Below are 26491 nucleotides of genomic sequence, written 5' to 3' on the forward strand. Positions count from 1 at the left end.
TCACCTCTGTATTACTCTCACTTGTCCATCTCAATAAGACAGAGGCCTCCGACTAACTGCGGGGCTTATTGGATGTTTGATGGATTGTTTATGAGCGTGACAGCATCATAACCGCCCCTTGTAAAATAACCTTTTATAATGATAGCAAAACTAGGCTGATTGCAGCTTGACTGTGATTAGACATTTTCACTTTCACCATCACATTACCACACCTTTGCGATGGATACCTTCCTCCAGACATGAGTACTTACTCATTCTGCTCAAGTGTGGAATGCATGTTATCAGACATTTAACAGAACAGTTGTGTCATACTCGTTTAATCATATATATATCTGATGGGTTCAAGGTGGAGATGATAACCCAACAGACTGCTCTCACTGGAACATATTGTGTCATGAGCTATTCATTCAATCTATTTAATAACAAATTCATCACAAGTGTTGTGAGGTATTTGAAAGTTAAATATGGGGAAACATCACAAGAATCCAAAGTACAGCAACAACAAAACAAAAGCTGTTCTACAGGAAACTATTTAATTAGCCACTATCTTAGATCTTTTGTTTCATGAGGCGTCTGAAGTTAAAAGTCAGTTTTTTCACTGAGTCACAACAACCATCTGTGTGTTTCTAAAATGATACATGTGGACCCACAGCTTCCCTTTTCAAGTTAAAACAATCACACACTGAATCTTCTGGGAAACGTTGATGGCTAGTGGACTCAGAACCATCACAATTCACCCAGTGATGGACCAGAGTGTTGCTTTTAGATGGTGATCAGTGCAAATTGGATGCTTTATTATGTTACTATGTTTTATGGTGTTTACAATGCACTTTATATAAAGACACAGACTTAATTGTTCTCTCTTTTTCACACTGAGGACAGAACATAGCAGTGCAAATATTGTCAGTCATTGCAGCATGTCAATCTTGTAGCTTTTCTTAGACACACAAACCACAATTCCCATCCTTTCGCTGACAAATAATGGAAATATTAAGGAATACTATATTCTTAAAAAGGTGACTGTGGTGCCAAAAATAGTAGCACGTCACCGCCTCTTGGCTAAAGTGTAAACACCCTGTTTGAAAAATAAGTATGTAAACATTGATTTGTCATGTCTTAATAAAAAATTTTGCTTAAATGCTTAAAACTGCTCTAAATATAATCAAGCACCTTCTACTTATCAAAATCTTTTTACCAAACTCTTTTTTTCTTGGCTATTTTTTGTTCAAGTGTAAAAAGCAGTTCACTCTGTCCAATACACGTGACACCTGTAGATTGTTCATTCAGATAGTTCTCCCAATCAGAATACAAACTAATCAATAAGTGAAAACGTGCTGATCAGAATTAGTCCGAGATAAAAGAGACATCAAAATACAAAGTGTGTTAGTAAGACAGGTGTGTGCAACCTCCCATCCTCACTTACCTTAGCACACTGCATGTGGTTGCAACCCTCGTTTTTCTGTATTGGGGACTTGCAATTGGCGCAGGGTTTGGAGTTTGAGAGCAACCATAAGCAGTTGGCTGCATCCTCGTAAGCTTCGCTCACACCAGCCACTTCAATGGGAGGAGGGGGAGGTAAACAGAACAAATAAAGGCATAATGAGACAGAATGAGAATGGCTATTACCACAGCCTCTAAACAGACCACTGCAGCAAGTGGGAAATCGTCCTGCCTGACTGATGTGTATTGCTTATATAGTTTGCTAACATCTCCCAAGATGCTCGTGCCCCCCTACCCCCCACACACAAACAGAGTAATTGGCTATTATCAAAGCACCTCTGATGTGCCGTTTGAAACGCCAAGATAAAACAGAATCTGGGGAAATCGAAGGGGAAGGTGGTTCCTCAACAAAATAATTGCTTTTATGTTTTAACTGTCAAATCAGTGAAGTGGCACTTTGGAGCGACTCGGGCCATCTTAAATCATCTATTAGATTACACAGCGTCCAATTACCACTTCTAAACATTGCATACTTTCAATGACTGTGTTGTTCATTTTAATTAATAATTTATCATCAACATGGTGGGTTTAATTGGCTTAGCGCTAAACTGTTTGTAATTACTGTGGTTGAGTTCCAAGTATTTTAGTTAGAATCAATCCCTTGACTGCAACCCAAAAAAGATCTGGGCAATTTTCTGCCATGTAGTTTCACAAATTTTTACTGGAATAAAGACAAAGTTAGGTGCCACTCGAATCAATAAAATACAAATAAACTACACATAGACGATACAATTATTCTTTAAAACCATTTCACATTAGATAGAAACAGTATAAAATCAGAAATTCAGTTGTATCTGTACATTAGTGTCAATACTCACATTCCTCAGGTTTCATCTCATTGACTTTCTGTAGCCACAACTTCCAGGTCTCACAGTCACATGGCTCATGGGCTTCGCCTTGACACTCCCTGGAATATACACAGACAGATGACAGATTCAATTACCTAGTCAAAGCTCCCATTCTGTCCGTGACTATACATGGAAATTAAGACAAATGATAAACACACAAATCACACAGTGCTGCCAGAGATGCTGTCAAAACCATCAACCCGTGGCCATATCTGCCTTTCAACCATATGCCTTCTTCGTATCAAGGGAACTATAAAAGTCGGACCCATGTTACATCCAGTTCCATTATGTGTCAGTTCTAATTTCATGTCAGCTGAACTGTTGAGTAAACCCGACAAGTGAACCTAACGGCCATTTTCAGGAACTATATAGTGAGGTGAGGTGCAGTGAGGTGTGTAGCCATGGTTGAGGTGGGGTGGAGATTGTGATAAGCAGGTGAGTAAGCTGTTGGGGCATTCTTCAGGGCTCTGGGAATAAGATTACAGAGGGAAGAAGGTGGAGGACAGCACAGCAACTAGGCCCTCTACCCTTGAGTGGTCGACCAAGTAGTGGTCAAGTAGTGAAGTTGGTGTGTACAGAGGGAATGAATGGATACGCATGCACTCATAGGCATATATAATATTATTATACAAATACATATATAGTTTTGACAATTTGTTGTCAATAAAAACAGATGACATTGCATCATTGGCGACGAATCGGCAAACATATTCCATGATGTCAAAACATTTTAACAAAGTATGTGTAGTATGTGTTGTAAGTCAGACAAATAGTTCAGCACTGTAGAAAACATACTTAAAATGTATAATATCAACAACAATCCCATGTCTGATCATTAAATACAAATCTTGAGATTGAGAGATTTTAGCCTAGCATAGCATGAAGGCTGGCAAATGCCAAATCATGAGCATTGTCTGTTTTTTACCAGGAAATCATGGTCCTCATACTCAGATTTCTTAAACTGCTGTTTGGCAAACTCCAAGCAGGCTATCATGTGCCTTTTACTCTGTCGTGCCCTCCATCTAGTCACTCTATCATTTTGAAATAATCGATGGAGTGCTGTTTTTTAGAGAGATGGTTCACACAGAGCATCAGAGCACTCTGTTTGAGAGGCCCTTAGATTGTCGGTGGGCTCACTGAAAATGGTCCCCATTTCCTAGTTACTGGGTTGGACTGGACACCCAACTCTCTCATGAGTCTTCAACCTTTTTTTTCTTTTTCACAGTAACAGAGCACCTGGGAAATTCAGATAAAGGCAGGCACAATTTTCTGTAGAAACAATAAATGCCTATGTGATCTCCATAAAACTATAATATACGTGATCACAAAATGTGTAACATTTTTATATGTATGGTATGGTGCCGATTACTTACCAGCAGAAGAGGTGGCCTTTGCCACAATCTACAGCAGGTGCCCGAAGGAGGGGAAAGCTAAGAGTGTCTGAGGTGGAGGTCCCAGGGCCCTGGGTGTTCAGCCTCACTGCCCTTTCACAACCTGCCACAGGACACCAGCGAATTGCTGGATTGTTCTCCACAAATGCCTGTCAACAGAAGAAACAAAGACAATTTAAATCAGTCAGGAAATCTACATTCTATTGTTCAACTATAGGTATTTTAAGGAGGCTGACTTTAATACTCCCATCTCTACCACAACATTATTTTTGTAAGTAATCCGGTCTCAATCCAAATTTGAAAAGAGATACACAATGGTGTGGCCATGTACAGCTTAATGAAATAAAGGTGTATGTCTGTATGATACCTAAACAAGAGGCATGTAACTCATGTGAGATTTGTGCCTCTTAAACTTTTCAATCATGTTAAAATACGATAGAGACAATGGTACTTATGTTGAAACCCAACTAAAGTGAATGTCCTTTGCTGGTTGGTAGTGGTTCCAAGTAAAGACTTACTGATTGATCAGTTAAACTAAACTACCACCATATCTCTACTATTGTCAGTGCTTGCTCCCTGTGTGCCATTTCTTGTTATACAACTGACATCTATATTCAGTGAAGTCTTTACATTGAATCTTAACTACAGAAGCAGTGTTTACCTCTGAAGGTGGCGATATAATTTCAATATTATTTGAAGAAGATTCTAAACATCTGTTTGTTGCAGATCTCACTACCTTGATGTCAAACTGGAGGTAGCGCTTGTCCATCTCTCTAGACACCACGCTCTCAATAACTTCCACAGGCACTAGTTGGTAGCAGTCAAAGGCTGGGCAGAAAATGTTGTGGGCTTCACCCTCTTGGATCTTTAGATTAAGAAACCTGAGGAGACATTCATACAATGCAGACAGCTATGAGGTATGAAAATTAAGTACACCTAATATGCAGAATCCGCAGGCTGTACCAAAACAGGACTTACCCTTCCCAACATCCTCTGCAGAACTCGTGGCCACAGGACATGTCAACAGGTTCCTCAAAGATGGAGATGGAAGACATGCAGATACCACACTGTGATACAAGAGAAAAAAGACACAATCTGTATTACAGCCACAGTAAGTAGTCTAGATTTATATAGCCTGCTGTGAAAGATCATTTTCTGATTTGCAATTCTTAAAACTGTTTCCAAAAGCTCTCCAGAACAATTCATGCATTATTACATCGCCATCTGAATGTGAATCTTGAGAGTAGGCATGCTCAAAATGTGGTGATAATGGGTGGCCTAATTTTTAATATTCATGGTGCAACTAGGCAAAGGAAACTATGCCTTAATAAGCTCATAAGTCAGTGTGCATACACTACACACAATGGTAGTCTTTGATAAATGAAAAAACACTGTGCCAGAGGCCTGCCAAGGTCACGATGATGACCTCACAGTAGTATGTGTCTCACAGATTCCTGTTCTGTCATTAGATGTTTTTTCTCACATTACACAGACACCTGATACACATAAAAACACAAATGTGACAATCACATACACACACTCACACACGCAGGCCTTGTTACAGTGAACGACTGACCCCAACAAAAGACATAAAGGAGGCAGTGTTCTTCAACAATGTAAGTATTGATTTGTGAAAGAGCAGAATGTGATATAATCAACTGTAACCTTTAAATGGGCCCTTGAGTGGACCCGGTCGATCGGCACAGTGCAGTTCAAGGCATGCCTTTCAGAGCCACAACAAAAGATACTGTCAGACAAACACAACCTACAATTTCTCATAAGGTAATTGAGAAATCAAGTCCGTCAGCTTCAACTATCATCTATCAACAGTTTAATTCACATACCGACAAACACTAGATTGAAACATCCACCAGAGGACAAATCTTCACTCATCGAAAAAGATTATGTCTTCTCACACTAAACTTTTCAGGGACTGACAAAAACTGTCAGATTTTCCCCACAGGTAGCAATGTCACTTCAAAAGCTACAAGTCCCTGGTCACCAATATCAGGTGTCAAAAACATTCTGGAAAATACTCATACGTAAGTGCTGTAGAGGGTACTTACTGAACGGATCAGCTTTCCATCATGATAGAGAACATTCAATTCTTAAATACATCGAATAGTGATGAAAATGCCCTTTTCATGTTTACTGTAAAGTTTCAACTTTTATGTTTAACATATTTAGCAGTAGAGTTGTCAAAAGTATCAAAGTATAAGTACATATCCATTCTGAGATACTGAGACAGTTTTAACACTCATTTTTTAGAGTATCAATACACCCGGACCAGCTGAGCTTTCTCACCCTCCTTTTTCCATCAGCAAGTTGACACACACGTGCAGGACAGTGGCTCCAAAAGTAAAGTAGGATCCGGGTTTTCAAAACCAGTCCACTAGTCTAGCATTGCACTCTTGCAATTTAACACTGTTGGACTCTGTATGGACAATTTTGAAACACATGAGCAAAATCAACAAAGTTAAACCACAGATATCTCTGATTTATTCGATGCCACAGTGCAACGACATCAATGAGTGACATCACTGGAGGTAAGTTATCAAATTACACGGTGCTTCAAAAGGCTTACTTTTTCCACAGTTGCAGCAAAAATACTTTATCAATCAATCTTTATTATTTATATGGCGCTTTTCATACAGAAAAAAGTACCTCAAAGTGCCTCACAGAAATAAACAAACAACAGCAGAAAAATAGAAACAGCAAAATAAAAAAAAGGAGAAGATAGTTAAAAGAACCCAAACCCTCCCACCCCTTTAATGTGTAAAACTGGTGGAGATTCCCTTTAATACATTGGCAAACAGGACAAACATTGGCAGTCTACTACAGCAAGTGCTCCATCTGCCAAGGACACCTCATGTTACCTGGCATGAGTTTCATCTTGGTAACTGCTCACAAAGAAGACTGTTCAGGAAATGTCAAGCATGTTTGATAATTATCGAGACTTTTCAGACAAGGTCATGATAATGGGTAGGCAATTAAGCAGCATGTGCGCTGACCCTTTTGCAGCAGGGGGGTCATAATGGCCTTGTGGACACGCACATCTTGTGACCACAGCAGTGTTTCCCCTACATTCAAATGGCAGCAGCGGTGCACCTCTGTTGAAATCTGACCATCGCTGCTGAGTCGGAAGAGAGGAGGGGGAGAGAGGAGAGTGTATAGAGGGCTGCGTTGATCTCTGACATTATATCATATTGCGCTATGGACGCTTCATAACTCAATCAATTAACACATCTGTAATAATAAAAGGTCAGCTCAACAACATCAGGTGAGAACAACCAGTGTTTGTAGTAGTTAATGTGCTTTCTCTTATCTGGCATGGTGTTGGAGAGTTTCAGTTACACCACTACATGTGGTGTCCTTGTGAAAATTTCATGTAGTTGTCCAAGGTGAAATTTGATTTTCACCCGTGCATATCAAAATTTTCAGATTAGTTTAAAAGATTGGGTCTTCGCACCTCACATGTACTTCATGAGTCTCTCTGCTGCCAGCAGACACATAAAGACCTCCCTGACGGAGCACTTTGCAAACGTAAAAAAAAAATTAAAAATGTATGCTTGTGACACCTCTGCTGCTGCAACTTCACCCTAGGGGAAACACTGCACAGCTGTAGATAACTGACCTTACCTGAGCTTTTGACAGCACATACCACATGTACATGACTCATGAAAGCTGTAGTTGTCACAAGTTCATGAAATCATTTTATCTTTGTGAGAAGATGCAAGACTCTCACAATTTACTCTGCAGATAATACCTCTTTACCTAAGCCTCACCTTACCGTAGCGCAAAAACAATTAGCAGACAGAATTCTGAAAATGTAGCATCTAATCGAGGTGAAGCATGATGAACATGACATTTCAACAGTGAACAAACTAATGTGGAGGTGTAGTTTGATTACCAGTTTCTTGATGTTTGACACAGAGGAGTATGGTTGCAATTGAATATTCTTTCCACCTGTTTTTATAGTCACACGCACATGCACTTCATACATTAATAGCCTTTTGAAGAAAGTATTTTAAAATTCTCTCATGTTGAGAGCTTGTCTACACTAAAATTAACAAACCACCTTGGAGTCGAGGAAATCCTCCTTTTTTTATGTTTGTGAGTCAGACCACTGGCATGAATACTAATGTTTGCTAGCAATATAATGCTGGGAAATAATTCAACATTATGCAGAAAGACAGGCGTGGCAGAGAAGATTTAAAGAATTCAACAGAAACACCTTAGGAAATCTGTGGTACTGCAGGGACTAAATTTAAATGCGTATTAAAATACAGTTTTTAGAGTTATACTGCCAATTACTATAAGTCTGTGAGCTTCCATGCTAGCTTTATCCTTTGCTGCTGTAGGAGATTCTTGGCCAGGAAAACATGCAGCTCCCTGGGGCTACTCATCCTATGGTTTAATTTCATCTGACGGCTCTTGAGAAGTACAGGTAAATGATAGACTTCACTTTAATGACATTTTTATCTACCATGTCTACAACTGCCATTTAAAGTTTTCTTTTCCTATTAAAGGGACAGTCCCACAATCAATAATATATGATTTTGATTGGTATAGTGACTTGCAGAGCTTTGAATATATCACCCATAGAGATGTCTGCCTTCTATCAAATATAATCGAACAAGATGGTCCACTACAACTCACACTGAAACAACCTAGAAGGATAAATATTGTAGCATTAAAGATTAGAGGATAAATATACTTTTTGATTTGGGGGTAAACTGTCCCTATAACCTAAAATTTAGGAGAACTTAACAAGTGTTTGGAGCTAACTGTCTAACTTCTCTTTTGTCAAACCTGGACTCCCACCAGTTCAGTATAACTTACTTCTAATTTGGCTGCTAAAAAGATAAAGTCTAAGAATTTCACCCATCCTCTCATTCTATTAATTCAGCAAACATAAGTCAAAGGGAACCCTCACCAGAGAAGACTCTTCATCAGCAGGCATGAGGCTGATTTGGTCTGGGGAGGTGATGGAGGAGCGGGTGGTGCGTGGCGTCCGAGGCGAGGGCAAGGTGTCCCAGGTATTGTAGCCACTTGGAGGTGGGTTGGGCATCTGTATCCCTGAGCGTTGGCAGCATTCCTCTGCATTGGTCATCCAGGCCTCTAAAAGCTTCTCTCTGTCCCAATCTGAAGCCAAAAAGTACACACAGTTAAAGAGAAAGACACACCAGTACATAAAACTAAACAGAGAAGAAAAATTAAGTAAATGATAAACTTAATGTTTTTAATGAGCAAATGAGGTATAAAGAAAGATATGCTGAGAGAAGGGGAGAGGGAAATTCTCACTCTAAGAGAAGTGTATACTGTAGTTAAAGGTGAGTTCTTATAAAAGTTGGAACATAAAGTTTGAATGACCTATTGGGTCAGCCTTTTAAACAAAAAAAAGCACCCACAATTTTTTTACCACTACATAGACTTTAATAAGCCATGTGATGAGCAAGCAGACCAGGCCAAGTAACACAACGCTTCCAAAAATACTCAAATCTATATTCTCCAAATTGGTCACAAGAGCATAAAAACTGTGTAATATTTTTTAATATATTACAAAACTTCATAAATGCAGGCCTTAAACCGGCATGGATAAACACTAAAGACAACATGTGACAGAATTTCCATTCAGCTTATTTAATGAGATTCACTTTCAACTCAATTCTTATTTTATCCACATAAAAAGAGCATACTGTGTTATATTTTTGTAAGAATTGGTAAGCACATTCCTGAGTCTGCCAAAGCCCACACAAATCCCACTTCTGTGGCAACACAACAACCCAAGCTTTTCAAACAGCCAACAACATAGACGTGCTGCCATCTGGTTTTCTGTTGTAGAATAGCTGTTCAATCTTACATTAGCACACTAGAACAGGTTTGAGAGCTTTTGAGCATAAATATTGAATGACTTGTGGACTGTGCCTGAGTCCAAATTTCCTCTGACGAAAAAAGTCCCCTCCTAAAATAAGGAACATGACCCGGTCAACTGTGCAATTAGGCCATTATCAGCCTCAAGACACGTTTCGACACCAATCGAATGTCTCCGACTCTAAATGGCCTCGTTTAGATAATGAATATTGCAACAATTTCCCCCATCTCCATTCAATTAAAACTCATCAATGAATATGACCCTATCTTAATGCTTTTGGCCATTAAAAAGAGTCTGGAATTAAAAGGCATCACATTTAGTCTAAATATAAAAAATTAGCTGGGAAATACTGACTGTCAGACGCACAGACCGATTGGCAGGCTGGCAGCTCAGCAGGAAAGAACCAATCATTGTGATAAGACAACTGAAAAAGACTAAAATGGAAATATAAAAGTTAGAAAGTCCGAAAATGTGTAAAAGTTTTCACAGCAAATTAATGATGCATACATTCTCATCCAGTAGCTGAACAAAAATCCTGAAGTGTCCTATGCCTATTAAGCACACAGACAGCATTCCCCTGATAGAGGTGAATAAATATAGCAAGAATCTGGGGTCATTCTCTCCTCGTCTAATATGTAGCGCACACAGCAAAACAGCCAGTCACTCAGCCCACTGAATTAGTGAATAGGGTATTTAAATACGGAAAATCAACCCCAAACTGTGACAAATACTTTGAAGTCCTCGCTAAACAGAATCTAAGCCAAGTTAAATTAAGAGGGGAAATTATAATTAAAGGCTGCAAATGAAATTACATTGTTTTAAAGATCTGAAGTTTGTCACACACATTAACTCAGCTGGGTTAAGTGAAGCTTAAGTTTAAGAATTAAAGGCTTAAGGCCAGAAGTTATGGTAACAGGAGCATTACTGGAGTCATTCAGGATGAGTGACTGAAGTCTTTTTACTGATTGAGCCTATTAAAAACATTTGTCTCTTGGATGCATGTATCCAAGATTGTGGTGATAACATGACACCATCATAAGTACTGTCAATCGTATATCATTTGAACTGTGTAGACGAGTACATAATTCTGAGCAGGCACCTTCTGAACTAGTACTATTAATAAGGTTTGTGTAATAGTACATATTAATGCAAGGTGCAGCCTTACTGTGGACTTGGTTGAGACTCTATGCAAAGCAGAGTCATTTGCAATAAATGCTAATTGTATCTGTATCCCAATTTGTGGATGTATCACTGTTTCTTCACACATATGGCGGAAAGGACGAGCCCACTGAAATAGCATTTAGAGAATGTGACACTGGTACTCTCCACTTAAAGTCTTACAAGTGAAATTCTTTCAGATAATGAAGGCTGTTCACAAATAACCTCTTTGTCTGCAAGGAAATCCCTAGAGTGTAGCGTGAAGCGTATATGAGATATTGCCTCTCTAATGCCCAATACAAACTAAATCTAAGACAAATCTAACAATAAATGTTTTCTTTACTAGTAAACAGTAGGATAGGGTTTGCTTAACAAGAGTAAGCACTTTGTGGGAACAAGGGAAACAAAATAAAAATTGTTTCAAGATTTTGTAAGTGGATCTCGATACAAAAAAATAACACTTGTGTATAGCCTTGATTTTTCCTTTTTATTGATTTTGGCACTTTTGTTTTCATTCTCATTATTATTATCATTAAAGTGATCTTGTTCATTCTGTGACAAAGGAACCATGGTGAGACACAGAAAAGGAGATACAACAACTGGTCCCTTGCCAGAATCAAACCTGGGATGTGCAAAATATATGATGTCTGTTTTAGGAACGAGGCCACCAGGACACTGCCTGTGCTGACCATTTTAAGAACAAGCAATTGTGTATGTGTAAGTCTAATAGTACCATGGGCACGTAGCAGCGCCTCGGCAGTGAAGAGAGGGGCCTGCAGCATGTCGGCTGTCTCCACTATCAGCATGTCCTTCAACCTCCGAAGATCCTGAGGCCGCAGGCCCTCAAAGAGCTAAAGACGGGGGCATGGGAGAGGAAAAGGGTAAAGACACAAGGGGAGGAAAGGAGTATAATAATAAGAGGAGAATAAGAAGGGAGAGAAGAAACGAAAGTACAGTGGCAAAAAATAAAAGGGCAAGTTAGCAGCACAAGTAATGAAACGGGTGAAGGGAACAGAAGAAATTAGGTTGGGAGTTGAAAGAAACATTGGGCAAAAGAGAAGAAGAATAGAAGTATTAAAAACATATCAAATATAGACAACTGCTGACACATGACTAAGTCGAGCCCAATGAGCTAATGCACTGACGATGATAGGAGTCACATGCCTTACGACAGACTATTATGTGTGACTACTTTGTGTGTTTGTTTGTGTCAAACCGAAGCTGCTTGGTGATGTGTGGGCCTGACCAGAGGCAACACTGGGCTGTAGTGTCTGGTTCTGAGAGGGAGAGCCAGAGCTATACAGAGTTATAAACTATATGACTGAAAATATGCCTCTGTTTATGACCAATCTACCTGAAAGCATTGGGGTTTATTACACCACTGACAGAGCAGGCGTTAATTGCAATAATAATACAAATAGTATTTTATGATGATTGATGATTTTTATGACAACAACACTGACCAAAAATGTTAAAGGAATAATTTGATTATTCAACAGTACGGTAGAGATTATGTAGGACTTTGTTCTAAGTAACACCAGTTGAGGGTGACAAACTGAACAAGCTGTATACCCTCTGCTTCTCGGTATGTTATTCTGTACCTCTCTTCGGTCGAGGGCTGCGTACTCTGCCTCTATACCCTCTGCCTCAGGGGCAAGAGAGAAGACCATCTGCGACTCCAGGCACAGGGCCAACTCCTTGTGGTGCTGCTTCTCTGCACAGTCACATGGAGTCTCGCGGCTTTCATTCTCCGCAAACAGGTCTGCTTCCCTCTGCACCAGGAACTGAGCAAGTGAAAACAAGAGGAAAATTTGGCTTTGGAGAACACACTATATGCAGGGACAGCATTAACTTGGTAATCACAGTCGATGGAAAGGCTATGAACCTATAGCAGACAAGCTGATCCCATTTACTTGTATACATTCTGTGATGGCGGTTATTATCTACAGTTTCTCAGTTTTAGGACCCATGAATGGATTATACTTATGCATCTCAACATATATTTGTAGCATTTCTAAAAGAAGCATGAAAGAGAGAGCACACTTTTGACGGATATTGTGGTACTGTGGAGCACAAAAAACTTAATAAGTGCATTCTGAAATTACCAATGCTGGAGCCACTTTAGGAAAATTGAATGAATTGTTCTCTCCAGAATGAATATGTAATTTCAGCTTCTGAAACATTTGCCAATTTTATTATATTCTATTCTGCATTTTGCTGTATTTTCTGAAGTTCTATGTCAAGTTTCTTTCTTTCTATCACAACAGACTCACCTGCATCCCAGCTTTTACATTTGAGTTTTCACATGGTGCAAATTGTTTTTCTGGGGAAATTAAAATAAAAGGAAAGATAGAGACCATCCTGGGATTGGATCACACTTGCCAAGATGCCCATCAAAATGTGTATGTTGTGACCCATGACTAGTCTGTAGTTATTACTACACAACTATGTTATTACACAGCTGCAACCATGTTAAAAGCATGATACGATTAACTTCAGTTGGTAATGAAACCATAGCTGAATCCCGTTGATAATTTTGGTTGATCATAGTGTACACTAAATCCTTCATCATGGGGATTACACAGCTTGGTTATACACGAAATCCATTTCAAAATTAAACTCAGTTCTTTGCAAAGGGCAGATATAGATTTATCTCTTTGACTTTTGTATGTGATGTATCACCCCAGGGATTAATAAATGGGTTTTGTGCAGCACAGAATTTTCCTAAAACTCACAAGGGGGTGGTTTGACCAAATTAATATAATAGATGCGATCATGTACATAAATTGTTCTTTGGCACAGCTGGACACACCAGCCACTATTCTAGAGATATTTATAGTACGAAAGGGCTGATATTAAATAATTTGTTAACATCAGGGTTACTCTGGGCCCTTTCATCTTCAAAATGCTCCCTGTCCTAGTGAGGTTTCAGTTCCCATTTATGGAGTCTTTTGATCTATACCTAAAATGTTATACTTCAGATTTTTTACATTTAATATACAGAGAGACATATAGATCTATCCACAGAATTTTGGAATCTCACCTCAACACAAGTCTTCATTCCTGAAGCTGCAGCATAGTGCAGGCAGGTGTTCTTCTTGTTGTCAGTGGCATTGACATCAGCACTCTCATACTCTCCATGGTCCAGCTTTGCTCCGGTCCATGCCAGGATGATTTGTAGACATTCCGCTCGACGCTGTCTGTCTTCGTATGGCCGTGAGATCCGGGGTTGCAGTGCTCCCTCTGAGGTCAGGATCTGGGGCCCCATGCAGAGAAGGTGCAGAGATGTCTCATTGTGCACATTACGCTTGTTAGGATTCCCATCTTTGTTTAGGAGAAAAAACCTAAAATAATAAAGACAGGGACAGGAACAACAGTTGATTTCAAACATTTCTCATTGGTCCAGAAGTGGTTTTGGCTACTGTCTGGGGAAAGCCACCAAATTTTAGTTACATTTTATATCAGCTTTGTTCAACAAAGTGTTTTTCACAGCACAGTTAATAAAATAAGCATTTTATCTTCTGACAAACAAAAAAAAGGGCTGACCTATCCTAACCTATATGACCCTTATTTTTATCATGCATAACTGGTTTGAGTTTGAATATAATACTCACATATGCATTTTAAATACTGCACTTAACAGTGTTTGAAAAATTAAATACAGAGGTACACACTCGAAACCCATGTGGAAATGCATATTGCAGCTCAGCTAAATCAACATCCAAATAACATATCAATCTGAGTCTCAGTATTTCAGATGGAAATTATAATCATCAAAATTAAATCCATCCATCCATCCATTTATCCAGTAATTTTTCTTGCTTCCACTTTATTTTGCTATTACCCAGTAGACATTTTACTTTAAGTCAGGGAAGAAGTGTAAAATTAAGCAAGCATCGCATTAGCAGAGAAACTAGGGGCCTGAGGAGTAAAGGGCCTGAGAGGAGTAAAGATGAAAACAGGCAAGGTTGGTAGCTCGTGGGATGGGAAGCTCTTGGAGCCCCTTCCTATTCCGTCCCAGCATGTTGCATTCCTGAGAGCTGCTAACAGATGGCTATGTGGAGAGACAGATGGGACGTATAGAGACAAAACATGAACATTTTTCTCATACGATACAACAGTATAGCACTAAATAGGACAAGTTGATCGGTAACAGTGCTCAAAAGAAATAAGAAAAGTGCTCAAAGAACATTTGATGTTTATCACCATAAGACCATATGAAATCAATTAACAATAATCCAATTAATTAATCAGCTGCTGCATATCAAAAAGCTGTAACACAACACATTGGTCTCTCATCTACCAACCCTTGGATATCTGCTTTTCCCTCACCAACGGCAAACAATCCAAAAATAAGCCACTCGGACACTCAAGAGTACATTCTATCTGCATGCTACCTTGTTTGTTTGATTTTATCTGAGCCACATCCTGACCTGAGTAGGCGTGTCATGGCATGCCGGGCAGCATAGTGCAGTGGAGTGTTGTGCTGGTAGGACTCTCCATATGTAGCGTTGGGATCCAGAGCCTCCTTGAACTGCTGGTTGCTCTCATACAGATGGCAGGCCAGCAACTCATCTCCATTGATGAGAGCCTTGCGGAACTTGGTCGCTGTGTTCCCCATCTCTTCCCCTGACGTAGGTTCAAGCTCTGACTGACACCACAGCCGTTTAATTCGTCTTCAATCTGTTCAAGTCCAACAGGCTGGCATACTGAATGTCCTGAAGAAAATAAGAATAATTGGAGTTAAATTCCTTTATGGCAATGTCCAAGTCCAATGACACCTTGATAACTAAAGAAAAAAGGTGACTGAGCTTGTCTGTCATACAAACTCAAACTGATTCTCTCAATAAACCAGACATATTGTCACAAGTCTTCAAAGAAAAAAGCAGCCCTGCGTCACAAGAGTATATATTGCTTCCGCTCCCTCTAAATCACAAGGGTGAGAGTTGTATCTCCAAGGATGCTCAGACTGCTCTGCTCCAAGCCCCTGTGTCAGCATCACCACTGCATTGTAAACCACCTCCCTGTGTTTCTCTTTTTATTTTTTTGTTTTGAATAACTAAACATAGGGCCAACAAAGCTCAAACAGTGAGAAGGACAAGACTTCCTCTGGCATCACCAGGAGCTTCCGCCTCTCCTTGCCAATGCTGACCATCCCACTGAGGCCAGGAGCCATTGTGAAGCGAGGCATCGTCAACTCAAGAGCAACATGCAGAGCGTCAGCATTTCGCTTCCACCAGAGCACCATATGGTCATGACTGTTTGTGCAATATGATGCTTTATGTATTTTTGGTCAGCTAAAGCACAAACCACCAGAACACAGGATGGTCTCCTACTTCATGATCATAAAACGTATTCATGATTCATTTTCTCCAACCTGCAAATCCTTTGCAAAGTGATGCCTTGGTGTAGGCAAGTTACTGTATGTCTATAATAGAAAGAAAAACAATGCTTCCTGAACACCTTTCAGGTACGTACCAGATGCCCAACTGCCCTTAGTATGAAAATGTAATGGGTCATCAAATGTTTCAAAATACCATTTGCAGGACAACTGATTTTTTTTGCAGATTACATGAGCAGAGTTAAAACTGTGGATGGATCTGACTCACTCATCTAATCTTTACACAATATCAGTAATCTAAAACTACATAAGCATCATCATTTGTGTGCCTAATAGGAATGTAAAAGGAAGGAATACCAAGTACTTTTTCTTTTCAAGGAAAAAGTGTTATCCTCATAACCAAACAACATGTACAGAATAAGTAGCCGAGGATAAAATAAATAAACACAGACATGCATACATGAATGTAAACAGTAGAGCTGCAACAACTAGATGTTTCATCATCAGTTATCAGTTAGTCGACTGAAAGAAAATTCATTGCCAATTACTTGATAATCGACTGATCAGATAATTTTCAAGCATTAATGAGCATTTTTCCTAATCTCTTGACATTTTATAGTCTAGACGATTAATAATTAAAGTAATTATCATTAATTGCCTTCATTATTGTTGCTAACCCTAATCTTAACACATTCAGTTGCCAGTATAATTGGCATATGATTGCAGTCTAATATGACAGCCATGACATAACTCTCCTTTAAGAGGTTGTAATGTTCAGTTTCTGCTGAAACTGTTTAATAACAAAGTGGAATAAAGCTATGAGGTGCTCACATGCTGAAAATCGAGTATAGAAACAGATATTCATTGAATTAAAAATATGACCATAATAACACTATCATGTTCAACTGTTTAGGGAGATCGATGAGAGAAGCCCTCCATCATGGGCTGGAGGTGAGTGGAACAGAGGCTGGACCGGAGTGGAGTGGGACAAAGATTCCTGTAACAACTTGTAACAAGTCAGTTTACATGGATCATTTGTCATTTGTTCAATATTCAGCCAACATAAATAGTACACATATATGTGAATCAAAACTGTTAAACTATTGCCAATATTAGAATATAACATAAACCACCTACTATAGCAATAGGAGCCATACACACACACACCTTTGACAGTTTGACTGCATCACTAAATCTGTGTCAGGCATGTGCCATGCGACAGCTTCAAAACTACACAGTCAAGGGGGAAAGGCAGACCGTGTCCCACCTTTCTGAACACTTGCAAACACCTTATCTTGGATTATATAACCTCATAGCTGGTAACACATAGTTATTACGCTATAAATGTATAACTTATTAACCTACCTGACAATAGTTAACGACACTTGTCTACGACTGCGCCAAAAACATCTAACTATAACCTAGCTGTCTGCCAGGATCAGCTAAGGATATAAACATGTTAACAGTTTGTATCCGTAGCTTGCCACTTGTCACCAAACTCCTCCATGCAGGCCTTTCCCCATGCTGTGTGCTGTTTACCGTCCTCGCTAGCTCAAGCCGACTGCACTGGGCTGTGTTAATAACCAGTCCGCGACAAGGCTTTGTTACATTTCTGCTTCATGAAAACATTCAGCAGCCAACTGACCTTAGATAACGCGAGCTGCACACCATTAACGGCAGGGTCTGTGTTGAGCACAATACACAACCCTGCTTGCTAGCTGTGTTATTCAAAAACATAAAAACATCATGACGCTACCATCTGCGTTGGTTAGACGTCAGTGCATACGCTAGCGGGTCAGCTAGCAAGCGAGCAGCGCTGCTAGCCAACTTAGCTAGCACAGTTGATAAACTCACAGTAAACAATGAGTAACAAGTACTCAGACTTACACAGATGGCACATCTCGCTGTTGAAGAGCCGCTCTTGTAAATTCACTTGCCAACTCGTCAGCGCAATAAACCGAGGCTTTTTTTTTCCTTGTTAGGTGAGGCGGTCCATTAATACTGTGCGCTCAGCGCGGAGCAGTGATGTTGTTCATGTCAACTCTCCGCTGACTCTCCGCTGACTGCTACATGGCCGGGTTGCCAGGTTTCAGCACAACCCACCAAACTGGCTGAGAAGAACGTGGCTTATTGTTTGGGGTAGTATAGACGGTGTGTGTGCGTGCGTGCGTGCGTGCTGAACTTAATACTAACACACACACACGTCAGTTGTTAAGCTTTAACGTTGTCATATTTCTGGACTGAAGACGTGCACTGGCCAACTAAGTGCATAATTTGTGTTTTTTTGTCTTTCACTAATCTTTCCCCGACGCAGCATCTGATTTGTGTTTATCTATGGTGCAATATGATAGTATGAAGGAAATACCATCTAGAGCCGCAATAATCGATCGATTAATCGATTAGTTGTCAAATATTCTGATATATTAGGAGTTTAGTTTTAAATCAGCGTTTACTTATTCCAGCTTTTAAATGTGAAAATGTATTATTAATTTACTTCTTCTGTTAACGTAAACTCAGTGCCATTGGATTGTGGACAAAACGACACATGAGACAGCATCGTGAGCACTGGGAAACACAGATCAACATGTTTCACCATTTTCTGACCAAACGAATAATCAATTGATCAATCAACGGATTGATTGACGAGGAAAGTAAGTGGTCAGTAAGTTGGTGAGAGTAGACAGAATGTAAGTTAAGTTAGTAATGACAGAAACTTATTTGGATTTGAGACTGTTAGGATCCAACTGTTGAATGAAAGAGATTTAGCTCAGTGTTATATGCACTCGATCTCCATCTCAACTCAACAGGCTTCTGTAGTGACTGGTCTGGAAGCTGTGAGTACAATAAGACGCCACTAGAGTGCGACAGAGTCCACAAAACAAATAATGCTTTTCTCCGGACGTGAAGTTGTGCTTTTTTTTTTTATCGCTTGAACAATCGATTCCTGATCTGACTTTAATCGATTTTCATTTTGCATGTGTTGTACAGTGCAGATTGTGGGTCAGCTGGATTTGTGGCTCAACACCCCATCCTGTGCATGATGTGGTTCTGATGTATGTAAGCTCTGAACGTTGTGAGTATTCACACACAATCTTTAACAGGTTGATTCACAAATCAAAAATGCTCATATGAAACTTAGCCTGTCATGTATAAGGTATCTAAACATGGACGAAAGAGTCTTTCCTTGAAACAACCACCCAGATACTAAATAGAACACATAATGCCTTTTATTATCAAATATCTGAACATCGCCATGAAGGTATTTACAGCAAATGATCACGCATTTATGAGTGCACGAATGTAATATCAACAATAAATAATCTGTAAACACATAACCTCAGTGTGGAGGCTGTACAGCAATGTATGCACTTGACACATACATAGAGCTGTTCAAAGAAATGGGGCAATTTAAACAAATGCTTTGGCACTTTCAAAATTCAAAATACAGAGATACATAAACGGGGTGTTCAAACAATAAATAGTCCATCAGATGGAATAAGTCAAAGTCTCAGGCTGATAATGCGTATTGTGTGTCACATGCCCCATGACTTGATGTCATTATTTTAATGTGTCCTTGAAGTGTCCTGTGTCAGCAACAAAAAAAAAAACAAAAACAAAGGAGGGAGAACATTTATCACCACCAAGACAAATTCTGGGTGTGCACACAATAACAAAAAGCTAAATAATATGTCTCGTTCACAGTTGTAGATGAAAACAACCAAAGGGTCAAAATGAGTTACAAAACAGTGGCGAGAGAACACATTCAGTGGTTTGTGTAAAAGGAATAGTAAGCTGCCATGCCTTTGGATGAGGGGGCTTCTTTGCTATATGGGCTACCGTTGGTGGCAGCCGAGGCCAAGTCCTCACATTTGATGTCAGCAGGTGAGTCCTCTGTGCTGGGACCGTTAAGAGACAAGCGCCTTCGTTTGCAGGCCGTGGAATAAGAATCAGCCTTCTCTAGAGACAGGGCTGATGGCTGGGCCTCTGTCCAGGAGGAGATCAGGCCTCCGCCGCCGTTCACCTCCTCTTCTATCTGTGGTTTGACTTTGTTTGAGTTTTCTGGGAAACCAGCAGTGGGACTGGGCCTGGGAGACCAAGGCAAGCTGGGGGTAACCTTTCTCTGATACGCTGCTCTGGACCCCCACCCTGCAGACATGGTGGTGAAAGGAGAGTCTGGGTAGTAGCTGAGAGCATGAGATGTTTGCATCGAAAGGGATTTGATGCCATAAGGCAGCAGGGAGCTCGAGTAGTCCCCCTCATAGGGTGTGAGATCGAGCTTGTTGCTGGTGCTAGTGCCGTTTCCCCCTTGCTGCATGGAGGTGACAAACCACCTCTGTGAAGCTCCGTCTTCTGCCTGAGGTGAGAGGAGGCTGTTAGTCTGCGGCACTGCTCGCTCGCTGTTGTAGAAGCGATTCTGGGGGAGGTTGTTGACAAATTGGTCCTGGAAGAGGGGCTGCATGGTGTAGCGGGCGCTGGGGACGATCTGGTGGGTCCGGGGAGAGTCGGTGGGAGACGGGGTGAGGCGGTCATGCTCTGGAGCTGTGTACATCCTGGAATAAATATAAAAATACATGTACTTGTGAACCTGAGGTCAAGGAAGGTCAATGACAAAAAAAAAAAAGGTGTGTGAAAATGTCTTTCAGAATGAGTATGCACACACACACACACACACACACACACACACACACACACACAAGGCTTTCTTACTTTGGTAAATTAAGAAAGATCATCGCAACATAGTATGACTGCTGATGCAATCGATGCTTATAATGTAATTATTCCTCACTTGTTATTCAGGCTGAATGTAAAACGAGGGGAGCAATGCAGGACAATGAAACAGAATACTCACGAATCATAATTGTCTCTGAAGCCTTTGGCAAAAGGGTTGTGGTCGATTTTCAGCTGCGTGATCTGAAACACAGAAAAATGGAGGGATGCTTTGTGAAGATGCAGATAGAACAAATGAATAGAAGCACCATGCAGTTACACAACTATTAACCACATGCATGTTTAAGTTAATAGACCATTGAAAATGACTGTTCAGTTCTGTTGAATGCATTTAAATGGATGGAAAATCCAAATGGAATCAAAATGAGATAACATGCAAATCTAAATACTGCATAAAAAAGAGATATTTGTCTGAGTACATGATAATATATAGAGGCCTGTGGATTCAAACCATATGGTGGCACAGTGCTTACATCAGTGTTCTGGTAGGCAGTGACAGCTATGAACTGGGTCTCTGGAAAGTTAAAGCTCTGAGTCTTTAGGTCATTGCCAATGTCCTCCACCCCATCCTCCGTCACCTCCACGATGTGCAGCCTCGGCTGGTACTTGTGCAGCGACTGCAGGACAACCATCTGCACCAAAGAAATCACCCATTAGTTAAATATATTAAATATATATAGTGATTTTAATTTTAGCTTGTGCAATTTGTGCAAATTGGTTACATTTCTGCCAGTGGTTTGGCCTTTAGCTTAATCAGTAGTGTCTTCAATTTCACTTTAGCTTATTCAAGCGTTCGTTTGAATAAGCGATGACGATAAGAGCATCATGTGAGCATTAATTGAATTTCAAACCCAAAAATAATTTAGAAAAACATGAAAAGAAAGAAAGACAATTACCTCCAAATCGTGTTATTGCACTTTTACGCATTCGCAAAAAAAAAATAAAAATAATAATAAATAAATAAAAATCCATGAGAGGCTATTTTTTATTTTGGTACTGATTATTAAAAGCTCTTTATAAACAATTCATGGTGAGGTTACATGTATGAGTGTGGCCCACCTGTGAAGTACTGTGGCTGGTGCCTTTGTTGTTGGTGAGTTTCAATTTGCTGAAGGAGATCTCTTGTCTCATCCAGTGGGCCCCCGTGTTCGGAGACTCCGGGTGGATGTACACTTTATTTCCTGAAATAAATAATTAAAGAAAAAAAAAAACATTTTAAAACGATAAACAAAACATTTTAGGATGGGGAATAAAAGGGGCGTTTCAAATTTCACACTTTATATTTGACTTCATATATTTCGAAAAGGAATACGCGTGCAAATATTTTGTATTGAACACATTCATCATCTCAATTAAAAAAATAATAATAATAAAAAATAAAAACTGACGTTTAGTTAATCATACTATTTCCCATCAGTTATTCAGTTCAGGTTTCGATGTTTCTTCAATTGACACTTAATTTAAATCATGGAGAAAAACAAATGTTAAGAAAAAAAAATGTACACGGGTGGCTTATAGTTTCAGTACCTTGGCTGCTGTTGTCCGCCTTCCCGCAGGTGACCCACTTGCCTCCTTGAAATCTCCAGTGGTTTGGATCGGCCAGCACCACCTCCACAAACACGTTGTAGTGCGCCGTCAGGTTGAGACCGGCGATGTTAAAGCTGAGGAAGGGGAACATCCGTCTGCGGGCACACGTACAAAAAAAAATCACATAGAGAAAAAAAACAAAACAAAACAAAACAAAACACTGGAATATGAACGAGATTTTATTACAGAGCAACGGAAATGAAAATAAGTCGTGTCTTCTCACCTGCCCTGCTTGGTGATGATCATCTCGGTCTGGTGCCGGTGGAACTTGAGCCACAGCGGCCGGTTGCAGAGGTAGACCTGGGCCCTCATCCCCGGGCCGCCGGTGGGGAGGGAGATGTTCCCGAGCGCCGACCCAGAGCCGGTGTAGGGCGGGTAGATGCAGCCGGGGCTCTGGCCCAGCTGGTACGCCGAGCTGAAGTGACTGCGGCCGGCGGCGGAGGGGGAGAATCCCGCGGGAGGCAGCACGGAGCTCAGGTGGAGAGATGAGGGGTACCTGCCGGCGCCGGCCGGGGTGTACACCGCCCCACCGGGGTTATAAGGGATGAAGGAGCAGGGGCTCGCTGTCTCTGGGCTCTGCTTGCTGACCGTGGGGGGGATGTAGTACCGGTCAGCACCCATCCCGTGCTCTGCGTACCTGCTGCCTGCCGCCGGGTCGTCCCCATCCACAGCCGGAGACTTGCACCTATCGTCTGCTGCTTCTTTCGTAGAGGAGAAGGTGTTGCTTTCTCCCTCACCGCCCAGCATGACTGCTCTTCTCGTCCTTACTCAGTCTCGTTACAGAAATTGATCACTTTCTTTGATCCAGCAGTTGAGACTGCTTTTTTTCTTTCTCTCCCCTTCCCCTCAGGAGTCACCAAAGGAGATTTTATATCTGATGAAAAACAAAACAAAAAAAACTTCTTCTTCCAGCAACCACTGCGGTCTGAATTACTGAGAGGAAGAAAAAAAGGAAAGATTATGGTTAATAAGGGCAGCCTGGACCATATATCTACCAGAGTCCCCAGCACCTGAAAGGCCTGACGCAGGAGGCGAGCCGGCAACTTGTGCGTAAACGAAGACGCACTGAGATGCTGGTGGAAAGTGTCTGTCATATCAAAGCCGAAAATCTTTGTAGGCGTATCAAGGTGTGGCGTTGACGCTTATCAAACCTGAACTGCTACATCTCAGTCATTGTGGTGTTTAAGAAAAAAAGAAAAGAAAAAAAAGTGGGCTTTACTGTAACTTAACAAGTCATCTTCGACAAGCGTCCCTTTCTCTTTCTCTTTTATTCATTTTTCTCTGTTTCAGATCAGCCGAGGGGGAATCATTCCACTTAATTCAGCCTCAGAAAATGAGGCGGCGTGATGTCAGAAATAACAGTGTGGGATTTATAATTTCACCTGAATGGATCTCTGGCCCAGTCACTGCCGATGATCAAAACAAAAAAGTAAGTGAAGTGCTGACCTCAGGTGGAGCACTGTGGTGGTATTAGAGGAGGAATCGCCTGCAATTTCTTGTAAATCATATGACAAACTTGAAGCAAGGCACTGATTTACGGGGGATAGTTTCGCGGTGTCAAACTAAAATGAAAGCTCACCCACGACTCTTAATTTCGTCTTTTGCAACAATCGAAGGTAAACCGCAGCGTTTTCGGTGAAAACAAACTGCGTTATTTTGCTTTACATATTTTGCAAGGAGGCAACCCCATCTTCACCCTCCCCCCATAAAAAAAATCCCCCAAAATGCTAAAAATAAGTTTAACAATGCATTCATCGTTTACAAATACATCAGGAAGAATCTGAATGAAAACTGAACAAATGTACTTACTTTCTAAGTAATTTTCTCGTGGCCGTTAATCCGATATTATTATTCAGAGATAATGAATTTGCATTCGTTCAATTGTGATGCGGCTCCGGGTCCCAACGGGATCCCGGACGCGAAAAAGGGAAATAGCCAATTATTTTTCCGTTTGAAGAAACCTGTGATGTTTCTTGGATCAGACAGTCCGATTTAAAAAAAAAAAAAAAAAAAAAAAGGAAAAAAAAAGACAAACACATCTAATCGGTTCTACATTGACAAAAAACATATCTAAAGAGAGAGACATTTAAATCTGTGTACCGACACAATGATTTCTCGTTTTTCATTTGACTGAAATAATTAATGCAGTGTTTTGTTTTGTTTTGTTTTTTGTTGAATTTGTGCCGAGTAATGTTTAGTTTTAGTGGGAAATTAAACAAAACATTTTTTTTTTATCTGATACTGTAAAAATAAATAAATAAATAAAAAGGTTTACATTTAAAATATCAACTCACCAAGCGATTCTCCCTGATGCCTCCGTTTGCAAAACAAGTTCAAGAAAGAAGAAGGGGGAAAAAAAATTATAATTCAACTAAATGAAAACTATCTCAGACAACATCAGCGCGCGGAGTGAGCTGCGAGGATGAGCCTGCACCAGCACATGACATCATGTTGTGTTTTGGGTTCAGGAGGGACGAAGAAGAAGAAGTAGACGAAGAAGAAGAAGAAGAAGAAGCCTGAGCCATGTGGAGGCGGACCGATCGCGGTGTAGAAGCGCACTCCCGCTTCCACCGCTGCTCTCTCCTTGTGGCCGTGACGCACAGATAGCAGCCTATTATCAGATCCTCCACTGATCTCCAGGGGAGGGGCGGGGGATCCTCGGCATCACGGCCAAGGTGTGCGGGAGAGGGGCTGCCCACCCCCCCAAAGATCCATCTGTGAGTCGTTTGCATCTCATCAACCTCTCAGAGACATCAGCAGAGTCACAGTCCCATCCAGGTGCGTCTGTGGGGGGTCAATAGTGCAGATCTGATGGTGCCCTTATATATTGTTAGATATCAAGTCGTCCCTGTGGTGCAGATCTGGGGTTTGCCTGCCTACTTTAAAAAGAGAAAAAAAAAAAAAAAAAGAAAGAAAAAAGAAAAAAAGAAAAATCTCTCAGCACAAAGTCATCTTCCAAAATCCATCAAATCAACCACATAAAAAGTTGCTGCTAATTTCAGTCTCAAGATGAACCCTAATAACTCAGAGAGATGGAGACTCATTGTGATCCTTTACCCACAATAACATGTTGTACAAAATGTGGCAGACAGTGGAATAAGAGCTTGGTGGAGTAAATGTACCTCGCCGACAATAAGACGCAGAAATAAAAAAATAATAAACACAATTCTTTAATTTTCAGGTCAGTTTTGCCACAATGGCCCTGCGGATGGAACCTGTCGCCACTGAATCTGGGCTGCATCCCTGTCTTTGTAGTCCCGGTCATTGACTAGCGCAGGTAGCTATACAATCAATATGAATCTCCCATATCCGTGCTAATGGCTTGTCGAGAGTGAGAAGCCAAGGCATGAAAAGGGACTGCCGTTAAAAGATGGTTACGCTGCCTGCTCTGCCAATTCGCCATAGCTGGCTGAAGTGGGCAAAAGCAAACAGATGTGTCTTCATCATCACTGACACTTCAGAGACATTCATTCACATAACATATATGATGCCTACATAAATCAAGAAGTTAGCTCTTGAAATGACATCCAAACTGTTATATTACTTGACTTTCTTCTTCAAGGGTGACGAATGTTGCACCCCAGTTGACTCAATATGCATGTACGTTGGCCACAAAACTACAAAGAATCCACAGATGATTTTGACTCTTAAAAGGGCCCATTTCAGCCCGTTTCCTCTTTCAGTCTTTCTCCCTCCACAGTTCAAAGCCGAGCCGATTCAGATTTTAACTGTGCTGCATTACCTGTGTTGATGGGCTGCCTCTCAACAGCTTAAAGACCTTCTTCTTCTTCTTCTTCTTCTTCTTCTTCTTCTCCTCCAGGGCCAGACGACACTCATCTACTTGCTGCTGCAGACCGGTTTGCATGACAAAGACAGTGACAGGATTAATGGAGCAGGGCCGCCACCTCTCAAATAAACACGCTGCACATCAAACAGGACAAATCAACTGTTTGGGTAAACTGTTTGAATGGGCAAACAGTCTAAAGCTAATACACCTCTGCTGATTGCGCAGATAAACTGATTGAGTTGTTTGATCGTCTCAGGAAGTCATGAATGTAGAGTA

General features: G+C 40.7%; 2 protein-coding genes and 1 long non-coding RNA gene across 3 annotated transcripts in view; 1 reads left to right on the forward strand and 2 right to left on the reverse strand.

Annotated features, from left to right (window-relative positions):
- The window catches only part of ankib1b (ankyrin repeat and IBR domain containing 1b), a 31913-nt gene extending 13679 nt beyond the window's left edge, over positions 1-18234 (reverse strand). The window contains exons 1-11 of the mRNA XM_037073363.1: positions 18001-18234; positions 15206-15490; positions 13816-14116; positions 12374-12556; positions 11506-11623; positions 8676-8884; positions 4718-4806; positions 4476-4620; positions 3722-3888; positions 2319-2407; positions 1424-1554 (exon numbers count right to left, since the gene is read on the reverse strand). Of these exons, the coding sequence (XP_036929258.1) occupies positions 1424-1554; positions 2319-2407; positions 3722-3888; positions 4476-4620; positions 4718-4806; positions 8676-8884; positions 11506-11623; positions 12374-12556; positions 13816-14116; positions 15206-15393 (1620 nt within the window). The 5' untranslated portion in view covers positions 15394-15490; positions 18001-18234. The remainder of the gene's footprint in view (positions 1-1423; positions 1555-2318; positions 2408-3721; positions 3889-4475; positions 4621-4717; positions 4807-8675; positions 8885-11505; positions 11624-12373; positions 12557-13815; positions 14117-15205; positions 15491-18000) is intronic.
- A 1088-nt stretch (positions 18235-19322) lies between these two features.
- On the reverse strand, positions 19323-24903 carry LOC119006848 (eomesodermin-like). The gene is made up of 7 exons (XM_037075997.1): positions 24723-24903; positions 22652-23361; positions 22369-22523; positions 21901-22022; positions 21315-21473; positions 20963-21024; positions 19323-20663 (listed from the first exon to the last, which is right to left on the reverse strand). Exons 2-7 carry the CDS (start codon positions 23173-23175, stop codon positions 19877-19879), a joined length of 1809 nt encoding a protein of 602 aa, XP_036931892.1. The 5' UTR covers positions 23176-23361; positions 24723-24903; the 3' UTR covers positions 19323-19876.
- On the forward strand, positions 22621-26449 carry LOC119006849. The gene is made up of 5 exons (XR_005070909.1): positions 22621-22722; positions 23719-23857; positions 24897-25206; positions 25610-25705; positions 26249-26449. It is a non-coding gene; the product is annotated as an uncharacterized LOC119006849 (long non-coding RNA).
- The last annotated feature ends 42 nt before the right edge of the window (positions 26450-26491 follow it).

The sequence above is a fragment of the Acanthopagrus latus genome, chromosome 17 (genome assembly GCF_904848185.1).
Source record: "Acanthopagrus latus isolate v.2019 chromosome 17, fAcaLat1.1, whole genome shotgun sequence".
NCBI lineage: Eukaryota > Metazoa > Chordata > Actinopteri > Spariformes > Sparidae > Acanthopagrus > Acanthopagrus latus.

Excerpts from the sequence above, each read along its gene's own strand:
- LOC119006848 (XM_037075997.1), bottom strand. The coding sequence starts at position 23,175 with ATGCTGGGCGGTGAGGGAGAAAGCAACACCTTCTCCTCTACGAAAGAA. Across the intron at positions 22,524-22,651 it reads ATCATCACCAAGCAGGGCAG|ACGGATGTTCCCCTTCCTCA; the intron begins GTGAGAAGACAC and ends GTGTGCCCGCAG. Across the intron at positions 21,474-21,900 it reads CCAGCCACAGTACTTCACAG|ATGGTTGTCCTGCAGTCGCT; the intron begins GTGGGCCACACT and ends TCTTTGGTGCAG.